This window comes from Felis catus, chromosome D1 (genome assembly GCF_018350175.1).
Source record: "Felis catus isolate Fca126 chromosome D1, F.catus_Fca126_mat1.0, whole genome shotgun sequence".
In the NCBI taxonomy this organism is placed as follows: Eukaryota; Metazoa; Chordata; class Mammalia; order Carnivora; family Felidae; genus Felis; species Felis catus.
In genome coordinates, this window is record NC_058377.1 from 59,650,107 (window position 1) to 59,673,117 (window position 23,011).

Here is a 23,011-nt window from a genome sequence, read left to right on the forward strand (position 1 = left end):
CCAGGATTGCGGCGGTAGCTGCGGGGCTCTGGGAAGGGATAGGCAGGGCGGCGGGTGGCTGCTCGCTGGATGCAGCCACGGGTCATGTGACCGGAAGGGCTCCCGACGGACGCCGTCCCTCCTCGGCGCGGCCTGAGCGCCCGGCCCGACCCCGGCCATGGGGTGCTGCTACAGCAGCGAGAACGAGGACTCGGACCAGGTGCGGCCGCGGCGGGCGAGGCTCGGGAATGAGGGTTGAGAGGCTAGGGCGTGGGGCCCAGAAAAAAGCCTGCAGAAGAACGGGACTGTGGGCCTCACTTAGTACGGAGGCCGGGAGGGGACAGATTACGGAGGGGACGCTCGGCCGGGCTCCTACCCCTGTTAAAGCCCCAGCTTTCTCTACACAGTCTCTGCTTTGGGGTGTGCAGGCAGGCCCCTGTCCCGCTCGCTCCCACCCCTTTCATGTTATCCTATCTGTAAACCTTTATAGCCTTCAGAATCCTCAGCCTCGGTCCTTGGGAAACACTGTCTTCCAAGCTTCCTGTGCTTTTTCTCTGCTTGTATGAGCGGGCTTTGTGAATCCATTCTAGAAATGGGTAAGCTGAGGCTCAGAGTTAGCTTTTCCTAACATGAATCAGGAATCTATGTATCTTCTCAGTCCCTCGAGTTGGAGAAGGAAGGTCACTGCGGTTTGGGGTCAGAGAAGGCCTCTGGAAGTAGGTGGCATTTGAGTTGACCAGTAAAGAATTTAATAGAGACCATGACATCAAGACGTTTTGGGGAAGCAACAAAGCGGGTTTCACTTTGGCTGTATTGGATTAGAGAGGTGGGATGAGAGCTCAGTTTGACCTGCCTCGGTGCAGTTTTTGCTTGGGGCCTGCGGGTTCCTTTAGCTAGAGGGGTGCTTGCCCTGGGAATTTGACTGTAGACCTGATCCCTTTGCAGAAAGGATTAGGCTGGGAAGATTGTGCAGTTTTAAGTTCTTTCTCTTCCCCTTGGTGCATTCCTACTTCTCCCTACATCTTAATCTCTGACCTGCCTGCCTGATCTCCTTTCAGGAGTGGGGAGACCTTCCCAAGGATGAAGTCTCAAGCTCTTGCCTCTAAGCTTGGGTCCAACATGTGTTGGGTTTCAACACATTCTAGACACACAGACGACAGAAGGATTTCAGCAAGTAGTTCACAGTCTGGTGGAGAGATGGTTACAGAAGTGGATTATATTATTGGTATTTGGGAAGTCGGTCTTTCCCCAGTGACTCACATGAAACTATTTTGGGTTAAAAACTTAAGGTTAGGAAAATGCCCTTTGTTTGAGAGGCATGGGTGTCTCCTGGGCCTCATTAATTCTCCAAACCCCCAGTGAACACATATTCCTATTTCCTGTGCCTTACACCTTAGGCATACATCATGTCCGCTATCCCTCACTTCACCCCAGCCTCTTAGAGGAGACAGTATTCCTGCCTACTGGGAAAACTGTGGCCTACTGGAAAATTGTCTCCTAAAGGATAACACGAACTCTTGCAGGGAATGAGTTAAGAAGGGTTAGGGCCTTCTCAGAAAGGATACCAGCTTCTAGCTGGGAGAGCTGGGTTTGTTGATCTCCTGAACTTTCATCTTCTTGACAGGCTCTCACTTCTGTTTCTAACCCCCAGAGAGGTGCTCAGTCAGTGCTGGCTGGTTTGAGCCTTCATGTGGCAAAGGTCTACAAGCCATTCGCTATCCCAAAATCCCTTTCTTAGCTCTTGGGCAGGCCCCTCCCCCACTTTAATCTCTGCTCCTTTGTTACAATAAAAAGAAATAAATGACACATTTTCAAAGACTTTATACTTCTCTCATTTGACGTTTGCCAAACGTTTGTCGTATAGGTGTAGGTCATGTACTTAAAGGTAAGGGAAAAGTTCAGAGAGGCTAAGATATTTAGCCAAAGATACAAAGCTGAGTAATGCTGTAGTCAGCGTATCTTGATACCAAGCCATGTGCTTTATCCATTGGGCCAAGATATTCTTTTCAGCTATGCCCATACACCAGGTGACTACTCATGGACAGACCATGTATATGTGTCTGTGCTGGAGTAGACAGTGAAAGCCTGACTCCTGGGTTGACACTGACTCTGGGACACACCTTGGTGTGAAACACTTCCTCCATGCTTCACTTGCCCTTGGGGATGGGGTGATGTTATTTGTTCACTCTGATTGGGGGTAGCCTGGCTTCTTCTGGGAGTCTAGGTCTCAGGAAAACATCGTTGTTCTTGAAGAATCCGCTTAGACATGGGGGACAGGGGAGACTGCCCTATCCTATAGGAAGATCTGTCTGAAGTAGGGCTGGGAGAAGGACAGCACACAGGAAGCAGATTCAGGGTTCATTATGGAGCCAGCTTTCCTTTGAGATAGTTTGATCTTTAGCAAGCATTTTGTCCTTCTAGCCCTTGAATACTTAGTCTGTGTTTTGAGGAGGAGGAAGGTATGTCTAGGAGTTGGGAGGTGATAGGACAGAGTCCCACAGCTTTTGTCTCATGCTGTTGGGAACTGAAGACGCTTGGCAACCTAGACTTGAGAAGGAAGAGTATTGTGAAAAGGCTCGGCCTGCCTAGGGTGGGGCAGGCGAGCAGGAGGAAGTGGCCCTCTGTGAGGAGAGTTGTGGAGTTGGGGGCAGGGGAACTGGGAGCCCACAGTGGGAAGGTCTATGGTAGGAACTGAGATCTGTCTGGAGTGGAGCACTGGTGGTCTGGTACTAAGGGTTGGTGAGTCAGCATTAGGCAGGATAGGCCTCCTTGTCTTTGGCTTTGTCCTGGGCACCCTTGCTCTTTATGGCTTGGATAGATACCCAGCAGGCCTGCTTATCCAATTTGTGGCTGACGTAAAGCCAGCAGGGATTTGCAGCTGATAGGCTCAAGGCAGGGTCATATTCAGAGAGACTGCAGTAGATTAGAATAAGGGGCTGGAATAGGACCAGGGAGACTTGGTTTGGCCCCATGTTAGTTCTGGGGGTTGTGATTATTGGCTTAAGCTAGCAGTAACAGGACTACTGAAAATTAACAAACCACAAGAATAGAAGTGTGGTGACTTGGCAAGGGAGGGAACAGCTGCACTGTTCGGGTCAGGTTTCACCAGGTGCACCAAGTTTGGTTCTGGGAGTCATATACAAAGAAAGCGTTAGAGAAGAGTGAACACCTGAGAGTAGAAGGGACCTGTCCTCTAGGAAGGGGGCACACTTGGACTGTGTGACCCAGAGGCTGGGACTCTTGCCCTGAGATTACATGAGGAATATAATTGTCTGGCCTCACGGGGCCTCCATCCTGGGAGCAGACAGCCTTTCTGGGAAGGGCCTGGTCTGGGGGACCAGGAGGGCCATTCTTGGGCTCCTGACTCCCATCAGTTTCTAGACCTTACTCCTCTGGCTTCCAGCTTCCAGTATTCTTTCTCATCAGGTGCTAGACTGTTTGCTGAAGTTCCAGAGTGGTTATTAAGTACATGCTTTGTGTCTCTGTCCATCTTTTCAGGGTCTCTAGGGCTGCTTGGATTTACTTTAATTCATCCTAGACTCACAACTCAGCTGAGCTCCGAAGGGCAGGCAGGACTGAGCCTTATCTGACATTCCATACACTTCAGTACTTGGGATATTTTTTGGTGCTTAAAAGTCATAGCTGGGCTGAAAGGAGAGCCCAAGAAAGGCAGGTTGGACTAAAGGCTCCAGGGTTGGGGTGCCTGGGTGGCTCTGTCGGTTGAGTGTCTGACTCTTGATTTTGGTTCCAGTCATGATCCTAGGGTTGTGAAATCCAGCCCCACATCAGCTCCAGCCCCAAATTGGGCTCCATGCTGAGTGTTGAGCCTGCTTAAGATCCTCTGTCTCTCTCTCTCTCTGCCCCTCTCCCTTGCTAGCATGTGTGCTCTCTCTCAAATAAGTAAGTAAGTAAGTAAATAAATAAATAAATCTAACTAAAGGCTCCGGACCTGACTTCTCCTCCATGGCCTTTCCCAGGACCGAGAGGAGCGGAAACTGCTGCTGGACCCTAGCAGCCCCCCTACCAAAGCCCTCAATGGAGCTGAGCCCAACTACCACAGCCTGCCTTCCACTCGCACAGATGAGCAGGCCCTGCTCTCCTCCATTCTTGCTAAGACAGCCAGGTGAGCACTGCAGGACCAAGCCTGGGCAGAGCTTTCTCCATCCATGTTAAAAGCTGGGATAGGGGGACTGGGCCCAGGACATGGGGGATGGGACAAGGTCAGTGGTGAGAGGTGCTTCTAGGCCTGGGCTTGCTCCAGTGGGGAGGCAGGGACATGGTGTCAGATAGCTCTGGAATTGGGACTTGGCAGTGAGTCCTGTGTATCCCTCTTAAAGCACCTGTCATGTTCCCTCTGCCTCCTCTCCCCAAAGCAACATCATTGACGTGTCTGCTGCGGACTCCCAGGGCATGGAACAGCATGAGTACATGGACCGGGCAAGGCAGTACAGGTGAGACCTGGCCAGCTTGCATCCCTCCCTCAGGCTACTTGGGTCCCTCCCTGCCCCTCGATCCCTTATCCAGCTTTGGAGTCCGAGCCCCAGTCCAGGCTCCTTGTTTGGGTGTGGCCCAGGAGACTGACAACAAATCTCTCTGGTACCTCAGCAGATGTGCATGTCGGCCCTGTTTGCCCCATGGCCTTCAAGGGTGCGGAGGCCAAGGGAGGTGGGCCTGGAGTGAGTTTGTGGTGAGCAGAGGCCACCGTCACCCTGCTTCTCTGGCCTGAGGGAGTGAGACTTCCCCGAGCCGGGCTGGACTAGGCAGAGCAGACTGGCCTGACTGCCCACCCCATCCTCCCTCTTGGCCAGCACCCGCTTGGCTGTGCTGAGCAGCAGCCTGACCCACTGGAAGAAGCTGCCACCGCTGCCATCTCTCACCAGCCAGCCCCACCAAGTGCTGGCCAGCGAGCCCATCCCCTTCTCCGACTTACAGCAGGTGAGCCACCCCTTGGCCCGCCCCTGCCCATCCTTCCTGCACTGCCCAGGCTGTGGCAGAGGGTTTGCCCTCTCCATCTCGGAGGCAGTAGGGAAGTGGAGTTAGAGAGCCTGGTAGCTCAAGTACCTTGCTCACTCTCACCTCTCTTACTTTGTGTCTTGTCCTCTCCACCTTTGTTCTCTTTCTCCCCTTTGTTCTTTTCCATCTTTCCCATCCCTGCCTTTCTCTTTGGCTTCCTATCCCCCATCATCCCCTCCTCTCTCGCCACCCAATCCACCTCCCTGGCTTTTTGGATCTCCCTTCTCACTGCCTCTCTCTGTTCCTCTCCTCCCTGGTCTCTCTGTCTCAGGTCTCCAGGATAGCTGCTTATGCCTACAGTGCACTTTCTCAGATCCGAGTGGATGCAAAAGAGGAGCTGGTTGTACAGTTTGGGATCCCATGAAGAGAGGGATCCTTGGGACAGCTCTTCTCCTCTCTTCACCCGTCTCCACCCTGCCTCTCCTGGCCCCCAGCCTCACTGCGGCTCATACAGTACCCTAACCTGCTACTAATCACAGAGAAGAGTGTGGAGGAGGAGAAGAAGCTGGAAGGCTGGAAGCCTGAGCAAGTGAGGATGGAGCAAGGGAGGGTAGAACCATTTGGGACTGGCGTTCAAAGCCCTGGCCAGGGATGGGGTGGGGGTCAAAAGATTAGGGCGTAGTAGGTCTTCACTGTCACTGGGAAGGTGGAGGTACCACTGTGAGAGAGTGATCCTTAGGGGGCCTGTGGGGGCCCCCTTCCCATCCTTTCTCTTGGCCTCACTCCTGCCCCCCTCTCCCTGACTTGGTGCTCACATGCACCTCAGTAGGGTTTGTGACCAGGGTCTGGACGAGCTTGAATCTGAATGAATTGAGTTTGTATATCTAGCACCCTGGGTTTTTACATGTTTGGGGTTTTGTTTTGGTTTGTCACCCTCGATAAAGGAAGTGTATTCATCTGTGTGCTGGCTGCAGCCCGTCTGTCCTGCCCACCACCCTGATACTACTTCTGGTCTGTGAGCAGTGAGATGGATGGGGGGGGGGGGGGGATGTCTTCTAGGGGCATTAAGAGGAATCCAGGAGATAAGGGTTCAGGGTTCCCCGGTCTTAGCCAGAACTTGGCCTGGGCTAACGTCAGATTGGATAAGACCATGCTTGTCCTTTCTTGGTGATGGGAACACTGTCAAAACTGAACAGACTTGAATCTGAGGCAGCTCTTGCTATTGGGGCCCTGCCTCAAATTCAGTGGAATTACCAACAAGCCCAGGGTTGGGGGATAAAGGCAGACCAAGAATACTTGATATGGAACCAGCAAGCCAATGTTTTCAAGCAGAAGAGTCCCTTTATCAAATGAAATCTCAAGCAGAATCCCAACATGTAAGACAGAGCAGAAATACCCTGATCTGATCGAAGTGGGGGGTTCAAAGATCACAGCCTGTCGTCTTCTCTGAGGGATCTCCACAGAAACTTGGCACTCTGTGAAACAGCTCTAACCCCAGCATGTCTGAATTGAAGAGTAAAGAAAGGGCTCGGAGAGGTAAGTCTCCCAAGGACATACCAGTAAACCCAGGTCCCCCGTGTCCCGGGTGTTGCAACAGGCCTTTTCCTTCACTGCCTCCCTCTTTCAGCCAAATAACACTGGAGCCACTGACAAGTGCCTGAGTTGGAGGACGTTTTTACATGACACAGGTGACTTCGCACCTGCTCAACTGCTCAAATCGTTTATTGTTAAACCAAACTGACCATCCTCTCAGGACTGCTGGGGCCTGAGAACCTCAGAGTGCATTCTGCTTGATCCGGAACTTCTTGGGCTTGATGTTCATGCGCTTCCACACTTCAGCTGTGGTGCGGTCTGCCTTGGTGACCCCGCTGAAGTCGAATGTGGTGATACGGGGCAGGGTGCACAGCACATATTGCCTGTGGGGAAGACTCAGGCTGGGGGCCAACCCTGCACCAGAACCTCCTTCCCCCTCCACCAGTTGCCACTATCTCCCCTAATTGCAAGGAATGGAGGAACTTAAGTATAATTTGGGGGATGACGGAGTTTCTCCTGATTGGCAAGAAATGCCTAAAGGTCTCTACTCCTTTCCCTGTCCCAGCATGGCAGAATAATGGTGTTGGACTTCTTATCTTCCCACCTCCTTTCCCCCTCAGGGGAGCCCAGCCTAGGGGCAGGGCGCTCACCTATACCCCTTCTCTTCCTCTATGGGGTTCCCATGGAGTGTCAGGCTCCGGAGTCGAGGGAGGACAGCCAGCTTGTTCACTTCTCCCAGGCGCTGGATGCTGTTGCCATGGAGATAGAGGACACTGAGGTTGAAGAAAGTTGTCAGGACCTGTTGAGGGAAGGAAACCGAAAGCCAGAATGGACAGGGTCCTGGATCTGTGCTCAGGACTGGCTTGTGGGCAAAGAAGGAAGAGTTTGAGAAACAACTTGATTTCCAGTCTTTGCCATTCCGCTGCAGCCACTGCAGACGACTCCAGCCTACTTTTCATTTAGCTTTGAAGGGCTAACACACATTGACACAGAGCTATGATCTAAGGTGCAGGAGATATGATCCTGGTTCCTAGCATAGCCACTGACTTGCCAGGTGCCTGGGCTCTCCTGCCCCTCCTTGAGCCTTAGCTGGCCCTACACTGAAGGCCTTTTCATCTTTAGTGATTTAAGATTCTTTCACAACAGGGGACGGGGTACAGAACATCATGCTAGGTACAAAAGAGAAGCTTTCAAATAGTAGTTAAATTGGGATCTCTACACCTGCGGAATAGTTACCAAGTCATTCTCTAGCTGCTTTCCCTCTGATAGGGATCCTGGACAAGAAAGGGCCAGTTCTGTTTATTTCTTAAAATTTGAGTGTGGGTTCATGGAAGATCAGTGCTGCAGTCTAGCTATCTCTTCCACAAAAGAACTCAGCACAAGGCACAGGGGGTGCCAGATAACAAGAGCTGTGGTTTTAGTGCAGCCTGCTATGTTCCAGTTGTTTTTCATAATTCTCATTTAATCCTTACAAAACCTTTATGATGCTGGCATATGCTCTCCATTTTTTCAGACAGGGATGCTGAAAGGGTTCAGCTGAAAGGATGCTGAAAGGATTCAGACAGGGATTTTGAAAGGTTGGGTGTCTTGCTCAAAGTCACACAGTAAGATCTAGGATTTGAACCTACATCTCTCTGAGCCCACAGCCATGTACTTTGTACCGTACCACACTGCCTCATTACTTCTTTGATAACATGCGGGAAGTAGAGAGTCTGGGAGCTAGAAAAGGTGGGATCAGGCCCATCCTGACTGGACTCTCAGGGCTGGGCACTCACAGGGTCAATTGAAGACAGGTCGTTGAAGGATAGATCGATCCAGGCCAAGTTCTCTGGATGCTCCAGAAGCAGTGAAACCACATGGCTGAAATCTTTCAGGTCATTGAGGACATTGTTGTTCAGCCACAGGGACTGGGTCAGTGACTTTCCTGACTTTGAGTGCCTTAGTGGTCGTAGCCCTGTTCTTGGCTCCTCGCTTGTCAGATCTGTGGGGACAAAGTAAGACTTGGGTTATCATTTTTGCTTTTCTGTCTTAGCATTGGGAAGGGACAGAGCTGGGTGGATTTATAGCCTAAGCTATAGCTGGAGGGGCTGGCAGGACCATAGCTCCATGCTTGAGTCTAGTATGACTCTACCAGTGGTCAGTCCAGGACCCTGTCCCATAGGCCCCAGGAATCCAAATAAGCTTGGATTGAGGGTCAAAGACTTCCCATCCCAAACTCTTGGTTTGGGTCACATGGTCCCCTCATGTCTATCATATCATTGGGTCCTTTGTGTACCACCCCTGTTTGAGGGGTTGAGGGAGGCAAAATCACTCTTAATTTTATGGAAGTTAAGAACCTAGAGTTGTCAGGCTTGAACCGAGATGATAGCACAAAATCTAGACTTATCTGCTGGTGGAGCCCATAGCATTCACTAAAGTACAACACATTCTGATGTCCTCTCTCTGATATCGTGTTAATATTGAGCAACTGTGTATGTGCCAGATACTGGATATATAGCAGTAAACAAAATGAGAGATGGTCTATGAAGCAGTTGTTTGTGCCTTGGAGGAGCTCATACCAGCAAGATGAAAAGAGACTGGCAATGTAACAGCAACAGAACTATGAAGTGGGGCTCCTAACATAGTCTGGGAACTTAGGGAAGTTGAAACCTGCAATGGAACTCAGTGGATCAGGAGACATTAACCAAGTAAAGGGTGGAAAGGGTGAAAACAGCATGACAGGAGAAGAGGCATGAGGTGTGGAACAGTGTGTATATATGGGCATGTGCTGCACAAGGTGGGCAAGGAGGAAAAAGACAAGGAGCTTTGAATGCCAGGCTGAGTGTTTTGGACTTTATCCTGTGGGCAATGGGAAGCCAGTGGAGGGTTTAAGCAAATGAGGTGATTCAAATCTTTCAATGTAGAAGATCTTTTTTTTTGAAGTTTATTTATTTTTGAGAGAGAGTGAACACATGCAAATGGGAAGAGGCAGAGAGAGAGAGAGAGAGAGAGAGGGAGAGAGAATCCCAAGGAGGCTCCACACTGTCAGTGGGAAGCCCAATGCAGGGCTTGAACCCAGGAACCATAGACAATGACCTGAGCCAAAGTTGGATGCTTTACCAACTGAGCCACCCAGGAGCCCCTCATTCTTTTTTTTTTTTTTTTTTTTTTTATTTTGAGAGAGAGATACTACTAAAGAGAGGGAGAGAGAGAGTGAGAATCCCAAGCAGACTCTGCATTGTCAGTGCACAGTTGGATGTGGGGCTTGAACTCATGAACTGTGAGGTAGGGATCCTAGATAAGAAATTTTATTTCTTAAAATTTGAGCCTGAGTTCATGAAAAATCAGTGCTGTAGTTTAGCTACCTCTTCCACAAAAGAACTCAGTACAAGGCACAGTTGGTGCCTGATAATAAGAGCTATGATTTTACTGAGCCGAAGTCAAGAGTCGGACACTTAACTGAGCCACCCAGGTGCCCTACAGAAAGATCATTCTGAAGCTTTAGTGTGGAGTATGGATTAAAGGGAGTGGATGGGACTGAGGACCGATGTGGCTCCTTCAGTCATCCAGACAAGAGATGAAGTGGAACAGAAAATCAGCATGACTTGATGATTGATTGGATGTTAAGAGTAGAAGAATAATCAAGGGTAGTGCCCAGTTTCTTGTTTGTGTGTATGATAAGGAATTAGAAAGATAGAAACTGGGGTTGGAAGGCTTGGCCTTGGTGTGTGTCTGAGGTTCCTGTAGCACAAAAAGGTGGAGAAGCCAAGTAAGCAGCTGAATATGAAAGTCTGATGCTCAGGAAAGAGATGAGAATCATTAGCATAGAAGGTGTACAAGTTAGAGAAATAGATGAGATTCCACACGAGTGAGGGTAGAGAGAAGGGACAAGGAGGAAGGGGAGTCTATTAAATAGTAATGAATAATCGGAGGGAGAACCTCGAGAAGGTAATTTTACAGATGCTTGGGGAATCCATAGTTTATAAGCGGGAGTTTCAGGAGATAAGGTCTGAAAACTAATTTCGGCAACTCAGAAGCTCCTTGTGACCTTGGTGAGGACTATTTCAATGAAATGACGAAGGCCTGGGGACAGAAGCTAGATTGGACTGAGTTCAAGGGTGAAGGGACGGTTCAGGAAATCTAAGCAGGTAGTGTAAACAACACCCTCAGAAAGTTTGGTTAAGGAGGAGAGAGAATAGGGAACACAGTAATTTTACAATCCATCTGTATAGGCCCCCACTCACGTTTTGACAAATGAGGTCAAAGAAAGGACAGGCCCTGCCCAAATTCATGGTGGCAGAGCCAGAACCAGATACCAGCTATGGCTGAAGTGACTACATTTTTCCTGTTCTCCCTAAGCCCTTCATTACTTGTCAAAACCTGCCTCAGGGGAAGTAAGTATTTAGGGTTTGCTGAGCCTGGCCAGCTGTTGTCACTCCCCTCAACTCTCACTGGACATGCTTCCTCCCTTCCCATCCCCTCCTCCCAGTGTTAACTTCCTCTCCTCCTCTGCTGCACATCCAGCAGCATCCACCAGATGGCTCTCTGCCTTAATGCTGGAGTGAGCAGGAAGTTGGGGGAGGTGGCAGAAGGGCACTGGAGCTGAGTGCTCCAGCTCATGAATAAACTCCTTATCCTGTCCCCTCCCCACCACCATATCCCAAGAACCCCCAATGAAATGACACAGCTGAATAAAAGGGTTAAAATAAACCCATATGGATTAGCATCCAGTCTGATGAGGCAGCAGCTTGAGGAATGCCACCAAGCATGGGCTGATCTCTAGCTCAGAATTAGCCACTAGCAGGACTGTGCTGCCTAAAACTTGAGGCTCCTATTGGGGCTGCTGGTATCAAGGGTGGAATGGGGTATCCCGCTGCTACATACTTCTGTTCCCTTAGACTCCACCAGGGTAGTGCACTGCTTGAGGATCTGTTGAAGCTGCCTTGTGCAGAGTAGGCCAAGGCAGGTCTGGAAAACAGACCACAAATATCAGTGCCCAAAGAACTGTGGAGTGTTCAGCCCAAGGAAGACTGGGAAAAATGTGATCCTGTCTTCATATCTCTGAAAGATTGCTGTGCAACTTTTCCACGTGTCTCTAGAGGGTGGGAGCTAGTTTGATGATAACTTCTTTTCATCATTCCTCACCTCATAATGGGAGAGGTTGGTAAGTGGGTGTCATAGGGGACTCCCTTACCCCTGTAGGTTCACGAGCGAGCAGAAGTTAGAGGACTTTGGGTTGGATGTGGTCTAAAGTCCCTGCCATTTCAGAGTCTATAATCCATCTATCGATTACTTCAAGCAAATAGTTTATCAAGTACTCCTGAACTCTTTCCACAAGTTCTGTGGAACCAGAGGGCCTTTGGGGCTTGGATGCACCTGTCTTTTTCTCCTCCTTACAACACACAGCAAGGAGCACAATGCCTGGCATCTGTGTATACACATGTGCTTACTAAATAGGTGCTCAGTAAATATTAGTGATTCAATGAAAGGGCATCTGTACAGATCATGGTTTGTGCTGTGTGGTTATTCTTGGTTGTAGTAGATTGTCCCCTTATTCTGAGGGTTCCATAGAGGACAAAGCTATTCCCCACTCAGCTATTCCCTTATTTGTCACCTCAGCTATCTTGTACATGACCATTACAGCTCAAACCCTTGTGAAACACAGACTATATCAATTAAGAGTGATGCAGTGCCCAATAAAGATCATGGTAGGTGAGTGTATGTCCATGACAGAACATGAGTTACCACTGTGGCTGGTGGGAGCCCAGTAGTGCCCTAAACACAAGCCAAGGCTAGTACCTCCTGGATAACTATTTGCCTTTTTTCTGAGCTTAAAATTAGTCACCAATTGCCTATGTGAGAAAACCAAAGCCAGATACTGGGGCTAGGATATGTGGGTGCCAGCATGTATTCTGTGAGGGCAGATGGCAAAGTCTAGGGACAGCAGAATTCCCTTGGGAAGAAGCATATTCTCCTGAGAATATGATATTTTCTCTCTCTCTCTCTCTCTCTCTCTCTCTCTTTCTGTCCCTTCCTGAAGAGTATGAGCCACCTATTTACAAGGACATTGAATAACAAAATGGGAATGAGCATGGGCAGTGCTGAAACCTGAAATAAGTGTGGGTGATGATGGAATAAACTTGGATATGACTGGAATGAATATAAGATATTTGTCAATAAATATTTAAACTGGAAACATGCCCATTGTTAATAACGAGACCTTGCATGTTTTACCAGTGATCAGAATAGGCTTGTGTCCTTAGAGGAGAGAGGGTTCTGCTTGTGTTTTCATTAGTTTTTTCGTCTCTTCAGGTAAAAACAGGAGAATAAAACCATTGGCTGATAGACTGGTTTCCCAATTTTCTTCCACCTGACTTTACTGTTGTAGGCTGGCTTCTTTCAAAGAGGATCAATTATCCCTCCCACTCCTACCACCTCTTCCTACCACCTCCCTACCCCTACTCCTCCCCAAAACAACAAAATTGCAAGCATACAGGAATTTAGGCTTTTAAGTAGAAGACTGGTTTCTCCCTGGGGACCATACCCAGCCTGTTGCTATGGTGAGTGGAGTGCTGTACTCTGTGGGCTGACCTTGGATCACATGGATGCTTCGGAAGGAGTAGTCAAGAGGGGGCTCTTGCACTGAAGTGTTCATATAGTCCTCTTTGCTCATAGCTCAGGCCATCGTTTGTCAGGTGTAAGCACTGGCCCTGGGAGTCCGGGTTCAGCCTGGGAGGACAGAGAAGGACTGGTGTTGCAGGTACAAGGGGCATAGGCCTTCTGGTATCCCCCCAGCCTTCCACCCTTCCTTTCTATCCTCTACCACTCAAGGCTTGCCTGGCTGCATTTCTATTTTAAGATATTAAGCATGGTTCCTTGCATTTGTAGGGCACCTTCCTACTTCTCAGAGAACTTTTACATCCCTTAGAGCTCATTGATAATTGTAACACCCATTTCTCTTTCTACACAAAGAAACTGAGACCCCAGGATGAAAGCACTTGCCGAAAGTTAAGCCAATGAGTCAGTGTGGACTGCAATCATAGCCTCCTGCATCCTACTCTGAGCCCCGCTTTGTGCTACTCCATAGTAGTTACCATGGAGGCTGTCTTGGTACCTACACTCTGGTGACATCAACTGGGCTATTCTATTGCTTAACAAACTCCTGAGCACCTGCATTGGATCAGGTGTCTGACAGCCCTTTGCAATCTGACCAGCTGGGGACTTGTTACCTCTGCTCAGCTTGTCTGTCAGCCCCATTTCCTTTCCATAGACTCTATTTTCAGCCACATCCCGAATACAGTCATATGTATATAAACACATACACATAAAACCAGAGTCTACCTCAGTCACTCACCTGTCACTGATGCCTGAAACTCCACCATTAGGGATTCATTCCTTTGGGTTCAGGGATTGTTCCCTGTTAAAATGGAAATAACCCCTTGAGAGGGGTGAACACAGTGTTATCAGTCATTTACAATGTGGTGTGAATTGTTTTATTAGATCCTTTCCAATTCCAATGAACTCAAACAGAGAAATTTTCAAGAGACTGGAGAGAGCCATGAGAATACTACTCACCTGGGAAGAAGAGAGCTGAACACACTTTACACCAAGGGGTTTTGAATGTGACACATACAAACAAAAGACAAATAGACCAACAAGTGCACGTCCCAGTCAGCCTCCCCTTCCTCATTGCTTCCACTGCCATCATCGCCTTTGCAGTTACTATACTTCATCTGCTTTCCAGACGGATTTGAGGTAGTTTACAACAACAATACATACATAAAACGGGATGATTTACGGAACAGAGCTGTTCAACTGAAATATAACAAACACTGCAAATGCAGGCCACATACATAATTTTTTTCAAGTATATAGTTTAAAATTTTCTAGTAGCCATGAAAAGTCAAGAGAAACAGATGAAGCTTAATCTATTTAATCCAATATATCCAAAATATTCAACATATAATTGATATTAATAATTGAGACATTTTACACTTAACATAGCACGTCCTGGTGTGGACATGCTACCTGTCAAGTGCTCAACAGCCACGGATGACTAGTGGCAAATGGAAACATGGAAGAGAAAGGTTAGAAGGCAAATTAAAGAAGAAAGGAGAGAGATGTATCTAACAATTAGGAAACGGCCTATGTTATCTCTGAAATTCCTGGCAGCCCAAGTAAAAAGGGAAACCTTAGGATATGGAGTTCTCATCATTTGATTCAAAGAAGCAAACAGGTTGTACGCAGAAAATGAAATCCATGCATTCTCTTAAAATGAAATTTCCCTTAAAAACCATGGACTTGATAGCTTATAATTCAACTTAATACAGTTCAAATAAATTCCTTTTTTTGGTGGTTTCACATGTGTAGAAGAATGGAAACTGAATGATGTCTTCCTCTCAAAAAGAAGCAGTCTCAACTGAGCTTCGTGGAAGTGCCACCTTGAGTCACTTCACAGCTGAATTCTCTTGTTAAATTGGAACTGGCCTGGTGGGCACAGACTGTTGATTAGGGAGACCAGAATCTTTTAGGTATCAAATAAATCAACAGACAGACAACAAAGAACACATGTTTTTCCAGACACAGGAACCTGGCTTGTGTTCTCACTGAGACAGAGAAGCTCATTCCACTTGAGCACCTGCAACAGGTTCGATGCCTTTGAGAGATTGGATAATTTTCTCAAAGTCCTGGGTTGGGACCCCAAAGTTCTGCACTACTGGACGTGGATTTTAGCTTAGAATATTTAAGGGTAGAATTTTGTCATTAGTTTCCTTGACCATCGAGAACCTTACTCAGAATTTTGTGTTACACCAGCTCCTGATGCATTTTTATGGATGCGTTAGTATTAAACATGGGGCCCCAAGTAGTTAGGTAAATTGCCAGGTGGAGAGGGTTATTACTCTTCTCCATGTAAATACTAGCCCAGGCTGTGAGCTGGCACTAAATTTTGTTCATCATCTGACACAGAACCTGGCTTACAACAGGCACTCGAGAAATATTCGTGGGAGGAATGAATGAGAAACTGCCAAATACAAGGATTTCTGTTTTGGGAGTGTTGATGCTAAACTGTTCTTTCTAACAATTGGCTCCCAGGTTCAGCTATTTCAGTCCACACCTCGTTCACAGTAAGAAACTCGATTCAATTCTGCCAACATTTGTGGAGTGGCTGCTGCCCTGTACCTGACCAGAAGGAATGAAGCCAAGATAGTAAATAACAGAACCCTGTCTGTCATGGGCACAGAAAAGCCTGCTAGGATTCCATCGATTGTGGCAAACCAGCCCACATCAAGTTCTAAGAAATAGCTGCCTATTTAGTGAATGTTAATCATGTTTCAGTTCCCAAGCCTAGTGTACCCTCTGATGAAGCCTGTCTTTCCAGAAAAAAATTGATCAATGTGTCCTATAGATTGATTCCCTTGATTGTTCCTATTCATGGTCTTCCTTGTATCTGTCCTTTTTGCCCTATAACTCTGTAGTTCTATCCACTTTCATGCTGGGTTCAGCCATATGACTTGCCTTGACCAATGGGATGTTGGTAAATATGAAACTAACAGAAGCTTAAAGAGAGGGCATGCCCTCTTGCTCTTTACCTGTGCCAAGAGAAAATGGCTAGCCTACTGGAGGGATGTGAGAAATGTGCAGGTGAGATACATGCAGAGAGCTAGTGTTCCCACCTGAGGCCATCCTAGACTAGCCAATAGCCAGCTTATACGAAGTCAAGTTCAGGATAGTCACACAACCCACAGGTGCCTGCAGACACATTAATGAGCTGAGCCAAGACCAGAAGAAACATAGCTGACTGAAAGACTTGGAAGCAATAATAAATGTGTATTGTTTTAAGCTATATGTTTTAAAGTATGGTTTTGGATAGTTTGCTATACAGCAATAGCTAACTGATACATACCTGTATTATACTTTGAACAAAATTTTATCGCAGCCTGTTTCCTCATCTGTAAAATGGAGACAAACCTATTTTGAGTGCTGTTCTATGTCCTGCAGCAGGTGCTTAATACATTGAAGCAGTTGTATTCTCTGTACATTTCTTTATAAACTACTTCCTATTCCTTCCTTGTAAGCTTGAGGGCAGGGACAGAAATCAGACTTCTTTCTCTCTTCCCACCATTACTCTGCACTGAGCCTAGCAAAGAATGGGTATTCACTAAAGGCTTGATGAACAAATGGATAATGGAAAAATGAAGGAAGAAATGAATTGCATCTTCAGGTGTCACATGGTAAATCTGGCTGCTGGGTAGGTATACCGAAATTGACAAAAACCTGAGGCTGCCTTGCTCACTTCAGTGGCTGCGTTTTTGGAGTCTGTCTTTCCCAGCTGCTATTCTGCCTCATAACCAGTCAGATCACAGTGCCTTCCTCATTTATCCAGGTTAACTTGACAAATGACAGTTTTAGAGGAATACTTGTCTTGTTTTGGAATTTTTCTCTTCCAAACTAGAAATATCTTTTACTTTATCTTTAATTTTAAAAGTTAACATGATAGCTGAATAAAGTCAAACAACATAGAGAAGTACATCAAGTAAAAACTAAAAGTCTATGATTTGATGCATACTGATTTGATGCATACTGATGTTATACTGAAATATGGTTGTCCTTGTAGTGTTAGCTAACAATGTATTTTTTTCTCTTTAAATTATTGTAGACTCTATGGGTGCCTGGGTGGCTCAGTCTGTTAAGCATCTGACTCTTGGTTCCAGCTCAAGTCATGATCTCATGGTTCATGAAATCGAGTCCTGCATTGGGCTCTGCACTGACAGCGTGGAGCCTACTTTGGATATTCTCTCTCTCTCTCTTTCAAAATAAATAAACTTAAAAAAATGTTGTAGACTCTCACCCTTTTAATAACTGTAGAGTATTTCACAGAATTTGTGTGTATCCTACTTTATTTACTTAATTTAACTTTAACCAATCCTAGGTTGATGGAAATTTGTTTTCAGTTTCTGGAAATTACAACAATTGGAGTTTGATTTGTTGATAGCCTATTCCTTCCCTCTCAGGTAAGTAGCAACACAATGGCATAAGCTTTGGGAATAATCAGATGAGATCTGATAAGAGACTAAATGGCCTGGCCTAGAGAGGGTTTCTGGTCATGGACTACAGGTGGAAGAAAAGTCAAAGAATGGCATGAAAAGTCTACCACATACTCTAGTGGGAGGTTATACTTCCAGGTGCCATAGGGAAGTCCAAGATTCAACCTAGCTCCTGCCTACCTCTCTACTGCCATCGCTTCTCCTCATCTCTAATTCTGCAGCCCAGCTAACACACCTACTTGAATTAAGTTCCTTGCACCTGCCACTGGGTTGCCACACATCTACCTTCCTCTGCTTGGAATACAGTTTCTCTCTCCTTTTGCCTTGCTACTTCTTTATGGCTCAGTTCAGGTATCACCTTTTGAGCCTATATATACGCTCCAATCTGGATGTGGAACTTCTCTTCTGGACTCGTATACTTACTGCCATGGTAGCACTCCTAAGATTATCTGTTTACCATCTGTATGTCCATAAACTCCACCAGGGCAGGAACCATGTTTTTCTCCTATGCCAAAGTGGTGGCAAGTAGTAGGTGCTTAATCAGTACGTAATAATCATAATAACGATGGGTCACCTGGGTGGCTTAGTCGGTTAAGCATCTGGCTCTTGATTTTGGCTCAGAACATGATCTCACAGTTCATGGGTTTGCACCCCTCATAGGGCTCTGCACTGATAGCATGAAGCCTGCTTGGAATTCTTTCTCTCCCTCTCTCTTTCTGTCCCTCCCCTGTGCACAGATGTGCGCTCTCTCTAAATAATAAACACTTTAAAAAAAATTGCAGGGCACCTGGGTGGCTCAGTTGGTTAAGCATCTGACTTCATCTCAGGTCATGATCTCATGGTCTGTTAGTTTGAGCTTCACATCGGGCTCTCTGCTGTCAGCACAGAGCCCATTTCAGATCCTCTGTTTCTTCCCTTCTCTGCCCCTCTTCCACTCATTCTCTCTCCTCTCAAAAACAAGCATTTAAAAAATTTTAAAAAATGCAACAGTAATAATACTATAATGGAGAGGGACATGAGCTTGTATAATTGAAGGATTTGACCCTGGTCTGAGCAGTCAGAGAAGACCTTCCAAAGAAGTGATTGAGAAAACTGAAGGATAAGTATAAATTATAGCAGGGAGAAAAGATGAACATTCCAGGCAGAAAAAACAGCATGTGCAAAAGCTCTATGGTGAAAGATTACCTGGAAATCAATGTTGAAGACCTCAAAGAAGGCTATATAACTAGAGAGGAGAAAGGCAAGGATATATATTAGACTGGGGGCTGGAGAGGTAGACAGGAGCCTGGCTGAGATGTTGCTTGATGCTAAGACCAATAGGAAGGCACAGGTATATTTTTAAATGGGGCTGGGGGTAGTGAACAAAATCACATTTGTGGTTTGAAGGATTACTCTGGCTGCAGCATGCAAAATGGCTGGGAAGGAAGGCAGGAAGGATGTGATGGTAGCTAGGACCAGAGAGAAGTCCTATTTAAGAAGAAAAGCTGACAGAACTTTGAGATGGATGCGAAATAGAAGTTGTATTAAGGATAGCTCTTGGGTTTTTGGCTTCCATAATGTTGGACAGAGGTGAGAACATGGCAAGAAATCCAGGCTTGGAGTACATAGAGATGATCCGTTGCAGATGTGTTGAGTTTGGATTGTCTGTGAGATACACGAAGATGTTGGAAGAAGCAATTGGCTAGACAGACCTGGAGCTTAGAGATGAGTGCTGGGCTGGGGACACATACTTGTGTACATCTGTGTACAGGTGGTGATTGGGGTGGATTAGAATACCAAAGAGAATACGGAGGTGTGAAGTGGGCCTAGAACCAAGCCTGGAGGGACTGTAAGATAGTAAGTGGACCAGCCACCTAGAAGCCAGCCAGAAGCCAGCTATTCATGTCATGGCAGCATCAGATGTGGATGTTGCATTAGCCAGATAATTCCCTGTTTAGTTTTGTTAAATCTGTTTGATTCCCATTGTCTTCAGTCTTTCTAGTTCCTTTTCCCCATTTAAGCTCTCAAGGAAGATTTGGACTCATTCTGCCTGAAGTGTAAATACCCCAATGTAGGCCATAAAGGCTTCTTTTCTCTGAGGCAGTTCAATCTACTCCAGCTGGAAGTTGGAGAACTGGGGATCTATCTAGTCTTAGCTGTCACTGACTTGTGTGGCCTCAGGTAAGTTACTGCTCCTCTTTGGGTTTCAGTTTTCCAATCTGTAAAATGGGAATAAATATCCTTGACTCACAAAATTCAAGAGACTGGATGTGAAAGTGCTGGTAAGTTGCCAAAGGTAATCCATCATGAAGACTGTAAAAGGAATGAAACTCTAACAGTAGAGCTCCGAGAAACAGACCATAGTGGAGGTAAAGAGAGAAGAGATAATTTAGGAACAGGACCCCCCCCCCCCCCGCCCCCCAATGACTCTGTGTGGGAAGATGCTGCTGACTCCGAAGTAGGCTTTATTCTAGGATTTTCCTGCTTGTAAGGAAAGAGACACTTCAAGCCTCATACAGCTCCAGTATTAGGGCCTGTAGTTTACTCATGTCCTGAAGAGGTCTCAGTTCATCAAAGGAAAAATCAACCCATTTTCTGAGGGCGTTTCAGATCTCCCAGTGTCAGGGATTTGAAGCATTCGTATCGGGGAGCGGGGACCTAGGTTTGTGATGGGGGATGTTCTTAAGCGCCCCCAAATCTGTAAATCTGTATGGGTATGTATCTCGGCGCCCTTTCCTCCCCTCCCCGCTCCGGTCTATTCCATATGGACGTTGTGTCTTGTTTGTTGTTAAAGTGGTAAAGGGTGTGTGCGGGGGTATCTCAGGTCCCCGAGAAAGGGAATTCCTTAATCTTTCTGTGTGTTCCTCTCCTCTCTATAGAGAGCGAATTGTTCCTTTGAGTGAATTTCCTGTTTTCCCGCCCGACTCACCCGCCGTTGCTTTCCCTCCAGCTCGGCGTCCCACTACCCCTTGCTTCCTCAGCCCAACTCCATAGTAACTACCTTCGCCACCGCGACTCGGCTAAGCGCCGAAAGTGCTGCCTGATGCCTACCGGGAGTTGTAGTTGGCCGGGGGGCGGGCCTCCGAGGCCGCGGGAGGTGCTGGGATTTGTGGTTTTCTTTGCTTTCAAGTCGCGGCCTGCTTCCGGAAGTAGTGACACCGCTTCTCTCTTCCCAGTGGTCTTCACACTTCCTTTTCCCGGGTCCTGAAGCGTGCCCTTGCGTGAAACTCCAGCCGACAGGGGCCAATCAGAGGGTGGTGCGAGGGGGCGGGGCCATAGTTTAAACTAATTGTGCGCTCGGAGCGCTGGCGCGAGTCCGCAACGAAGACGATCCCGGGGGAGCGTGAGGCGCTGCGGGAGCGCGCGGCCAGGTAACCGGCGCGGGCCCGCGGCTGCTGTTCGGTCTGGGCGCCCGCAGGGATGCGGTGCTGGAGGGGGTGCTGGAGAGGCGGGTGCGAGCCGAGAGCCTCCTTCGTAACCTACTCTGGGGAGATTTATCGAGGGTGAGGTGTGTGAGGAGGGGCGCCTGTTCCGAGGGGAGGTGCCGGCGTGCATAGTGGGAGGGTCTGTTTGGGGGTGTGTCCGTGGAATTTTGTCTGAGGAAGACTGGGGTGCGGGGTAGTCCCTGTTCCTGAAAGGCTTGTGAGCGAGAGGTCCCAGGAAAGTCTCCGCCTATTATTGTTAACAATAGCAGTAGTAATATTGGTAGTAAACGTTTTCAGAGCACCAACTACGTTTCAGACACTGTGCCACACCCTTTATATGGATCATCTTTTTAATATTCCTAATTTTCCTGTTATACTTTATTAGAGATAGGGAACCGGCGGTATTTTATAACGTTTTCTTGGCCAGGATTACATAGCTAGTGCGTGGTTGGCTGTACTGGGGTGTTTGAGGGTTGGCTTGAGGGGGGGGAGGGGGAGGGGCCGTGTGGGGGCTGTGTGTGAGTTGTTCTTAGGGTCAAATCAGGTAGGTTGTTTCATGGAAACATCTTAGAAAGTACAAATTTATGACTAAATGTGTGAAGGTTGTGGGTGGGAAAGAACCTAACTGGCTTGATGCTCCCTCCTCTGGGTGCGCCGTCTTCATTACCTCTGGAAGAGTACTTCTCATCTTGCATTGGAAGAGTGTCTGCACGTTTGTCCTTCTGGGTGGAGACAGTGTCTTTTGTCCCTTTATCCTGATGCCTAGACAGCTATGAGTGAGACATGTCATGGCCATTAATGTATGCTTTGAAATGAATGAGCTTTCATGGACTGAAAGGAAATAGGAGCCTGGCTTTCCCATCTTCATTTAGTGGCTTTGGAACTGCTGTATTCTTTTTGTGGGGAATGGGGCTGCCTACTAAAAATGTGATACTTGGTTTGATCCGTGTTTTCCTCTCTGGTGTCTGTTGCCTGGTCCTGTCTTTCCAAAGTTCTGGACCGTCATGTGTGTTACTTTGTGGTGGGCAGAAACCTTGTTGGGAAGGGAATTGGGGCTACCTTGTGGAGATCTTTACTGCTGTGAATATACGGGAACCTGGAGGGAACATTCAGATCAAGCAAGGTAGCTTTCAGTCAGCAGGGATTAGTGTATGTACTCCTTCCCTCTCTGTTCCTGTATGGTATTTCCTCGTTAGAGGAAGGAGCACGTACTTGTCTGTAAAAGCCCCTAAAGTACTCTTTTCTTGGCCCAAGTTTAAGCAAATGATGACTAATTGTAATTCCTTAATCTTAATCAAAAGCCAAAGCTGTACTTCCCCAAAGCTAGAAGATATTACTTGAAAGCTCATATAAGAAACATTTCTATCTAGAGTGTTCTTCTTTACTTATGGAATATGGGAGCGAGAAGAATGCTTTGAACTAATACTTGAATTCTAGAACTGTTAGGATAGGGGCAAGCCCTGCCACAGGTGGCTACGCAGAACTGATCAGGGAATGTTTTGACAGCTGTGTCTAATTGATAACACCCTGTGGTCAGTAGCTATATTGGGGGTCATTTATTTAAGCCTCTTCTCCAGTGTATACCAAACTTCTCAAAAGGTGTTGTCTGAACCCAAAAATGATCACTTCCAAGAATGAGACAACTCCCAAAGGCAGTCTATTTCAATATTGAACAATTCTAAGTGACAATAATTGTTACTGTATTGTAATAGCATTATGTTAAATTTTTTTTTTTAATGTTTATTTTATTTTTGAGAGAGAGAGAAAGAGGGGCGGGGAGGTGCAGAGAGAGGAGACACAGGATCCAAAGCAGGCTTCAGGCTCTGACCTGTTAGCACAGAGTCAGATGTGGGGCTTGAACTCATGAACCGTGAGATCATGACCTGAGCCGAAGTAGTGCTTAACCAGCTCAGCCACCTAGGCTCCCCAACAGTATTATGTTTTGTGCTGCAGTGAGTTTTTCATTTTACCCTTATATGTTTACTATTTGTTTTGTCACATTTCTTTCTTGCACTTTGTTCCATTTTTGTTAAAGAGATGAATGTATCTTTCAAATGTTTTCTTCAGTGAGGGTCAGTTAGTGGTAAACATTATTCTGGGAAACATCTTTATTTACTT

General features: G+C 47.0%; 3 protein-coding genes across 9 annotated transcripts in view; 2 read left to right on the plus strand and 1 right to left on the minus strand.

Annotated features, from left to right (window-relative positions):
• Positions 1-15: 15 nt before the first annotated feature.
• Positions 16-5,894, plus strand: LAMTOR1 (late endosomal/lysosomal adaptor, MAPK and MTOR activator 1). The gene is made up of 5 exons (XM_003992772.6): positions 16-199; positions 3,957-4,102; positions 4,353-4,430; positions 4,788-4,914; positions 5,264-5,894. Exons 1-5 carry the CDS (start codon positions 158-160, stop codon positions 5,354-5,356), a joined length of 486 nt encoding a protein of 161 aa, XP_003992821.1. The 5' UTR covers positions 16-157; the 3' UTR covers positions 5,357-5,894.
• Positions 5,895-6,586: 692 nt separating this feature from the next.
• On the minus strand, positions 6,587-20,657 carry LRRC51 (leucine-rich repeat-containing 51). Of its 7 annotated transcripts, XM_006936980.5 has the most exons (7): positions 20,398-20,491; positions 16,349-16,394; positions 13,799-13,882; positions 13,036-13,173; positions 8,241-8,446; positions 7,116-7,264; positions 6,637-6,848 (listed from the first exon to the last, which is right to left on the minus strand). In XM_006936980.5, the coding sequence occupies exons 4-7, from the start codon at positions 13,115-13,117 to the stop codon at positions 6,707-6,709; spliced, it is 579 nt and encodes a 192-aa protein (XP_006937042.1). In that variant the 5' UTR covers positions 13,118-13,173; positions 13,799-13,882; positions 16,349-16,394; positions 20,398-20,491; the 3' UTR covers positions 6,637-6,706. The 7 variants fall into 7 exon arrangements, with proteins under 7 accessions (NP_001268998.1, XP_006937042.1, XP_006937043.1 ...); NM_001282069.1 differs by lacking the exon at positions 16,349-16,394 and having other exon boundaries at positions 6,587-6,848; positions 20,398-20,467; XM_006936981.3 differs by lacking the exons at positions 16,349-16,394; positions 20,398-20,491 and adding an exon at positions 20,520-20,643.
• A 76-nt stretch (positions 20,658-20,733) lies between these two features.
• Positions 20,734-23,011, plus strand: part of NUMA1 (nuclear mitotic apparatus protein 1) — a 72,967-nt gene continuing 70,689 nt past the window's right edge. Inside the window, exon 1 of the mRNA XM_011286598.4 lies at positions 20,734-20,839. The gene's annotated coding sequence lies outside the window, so the exon portion shown is untranslated. The remainder of the gene's footprint in view (positions 20,840-23,011) is intronic.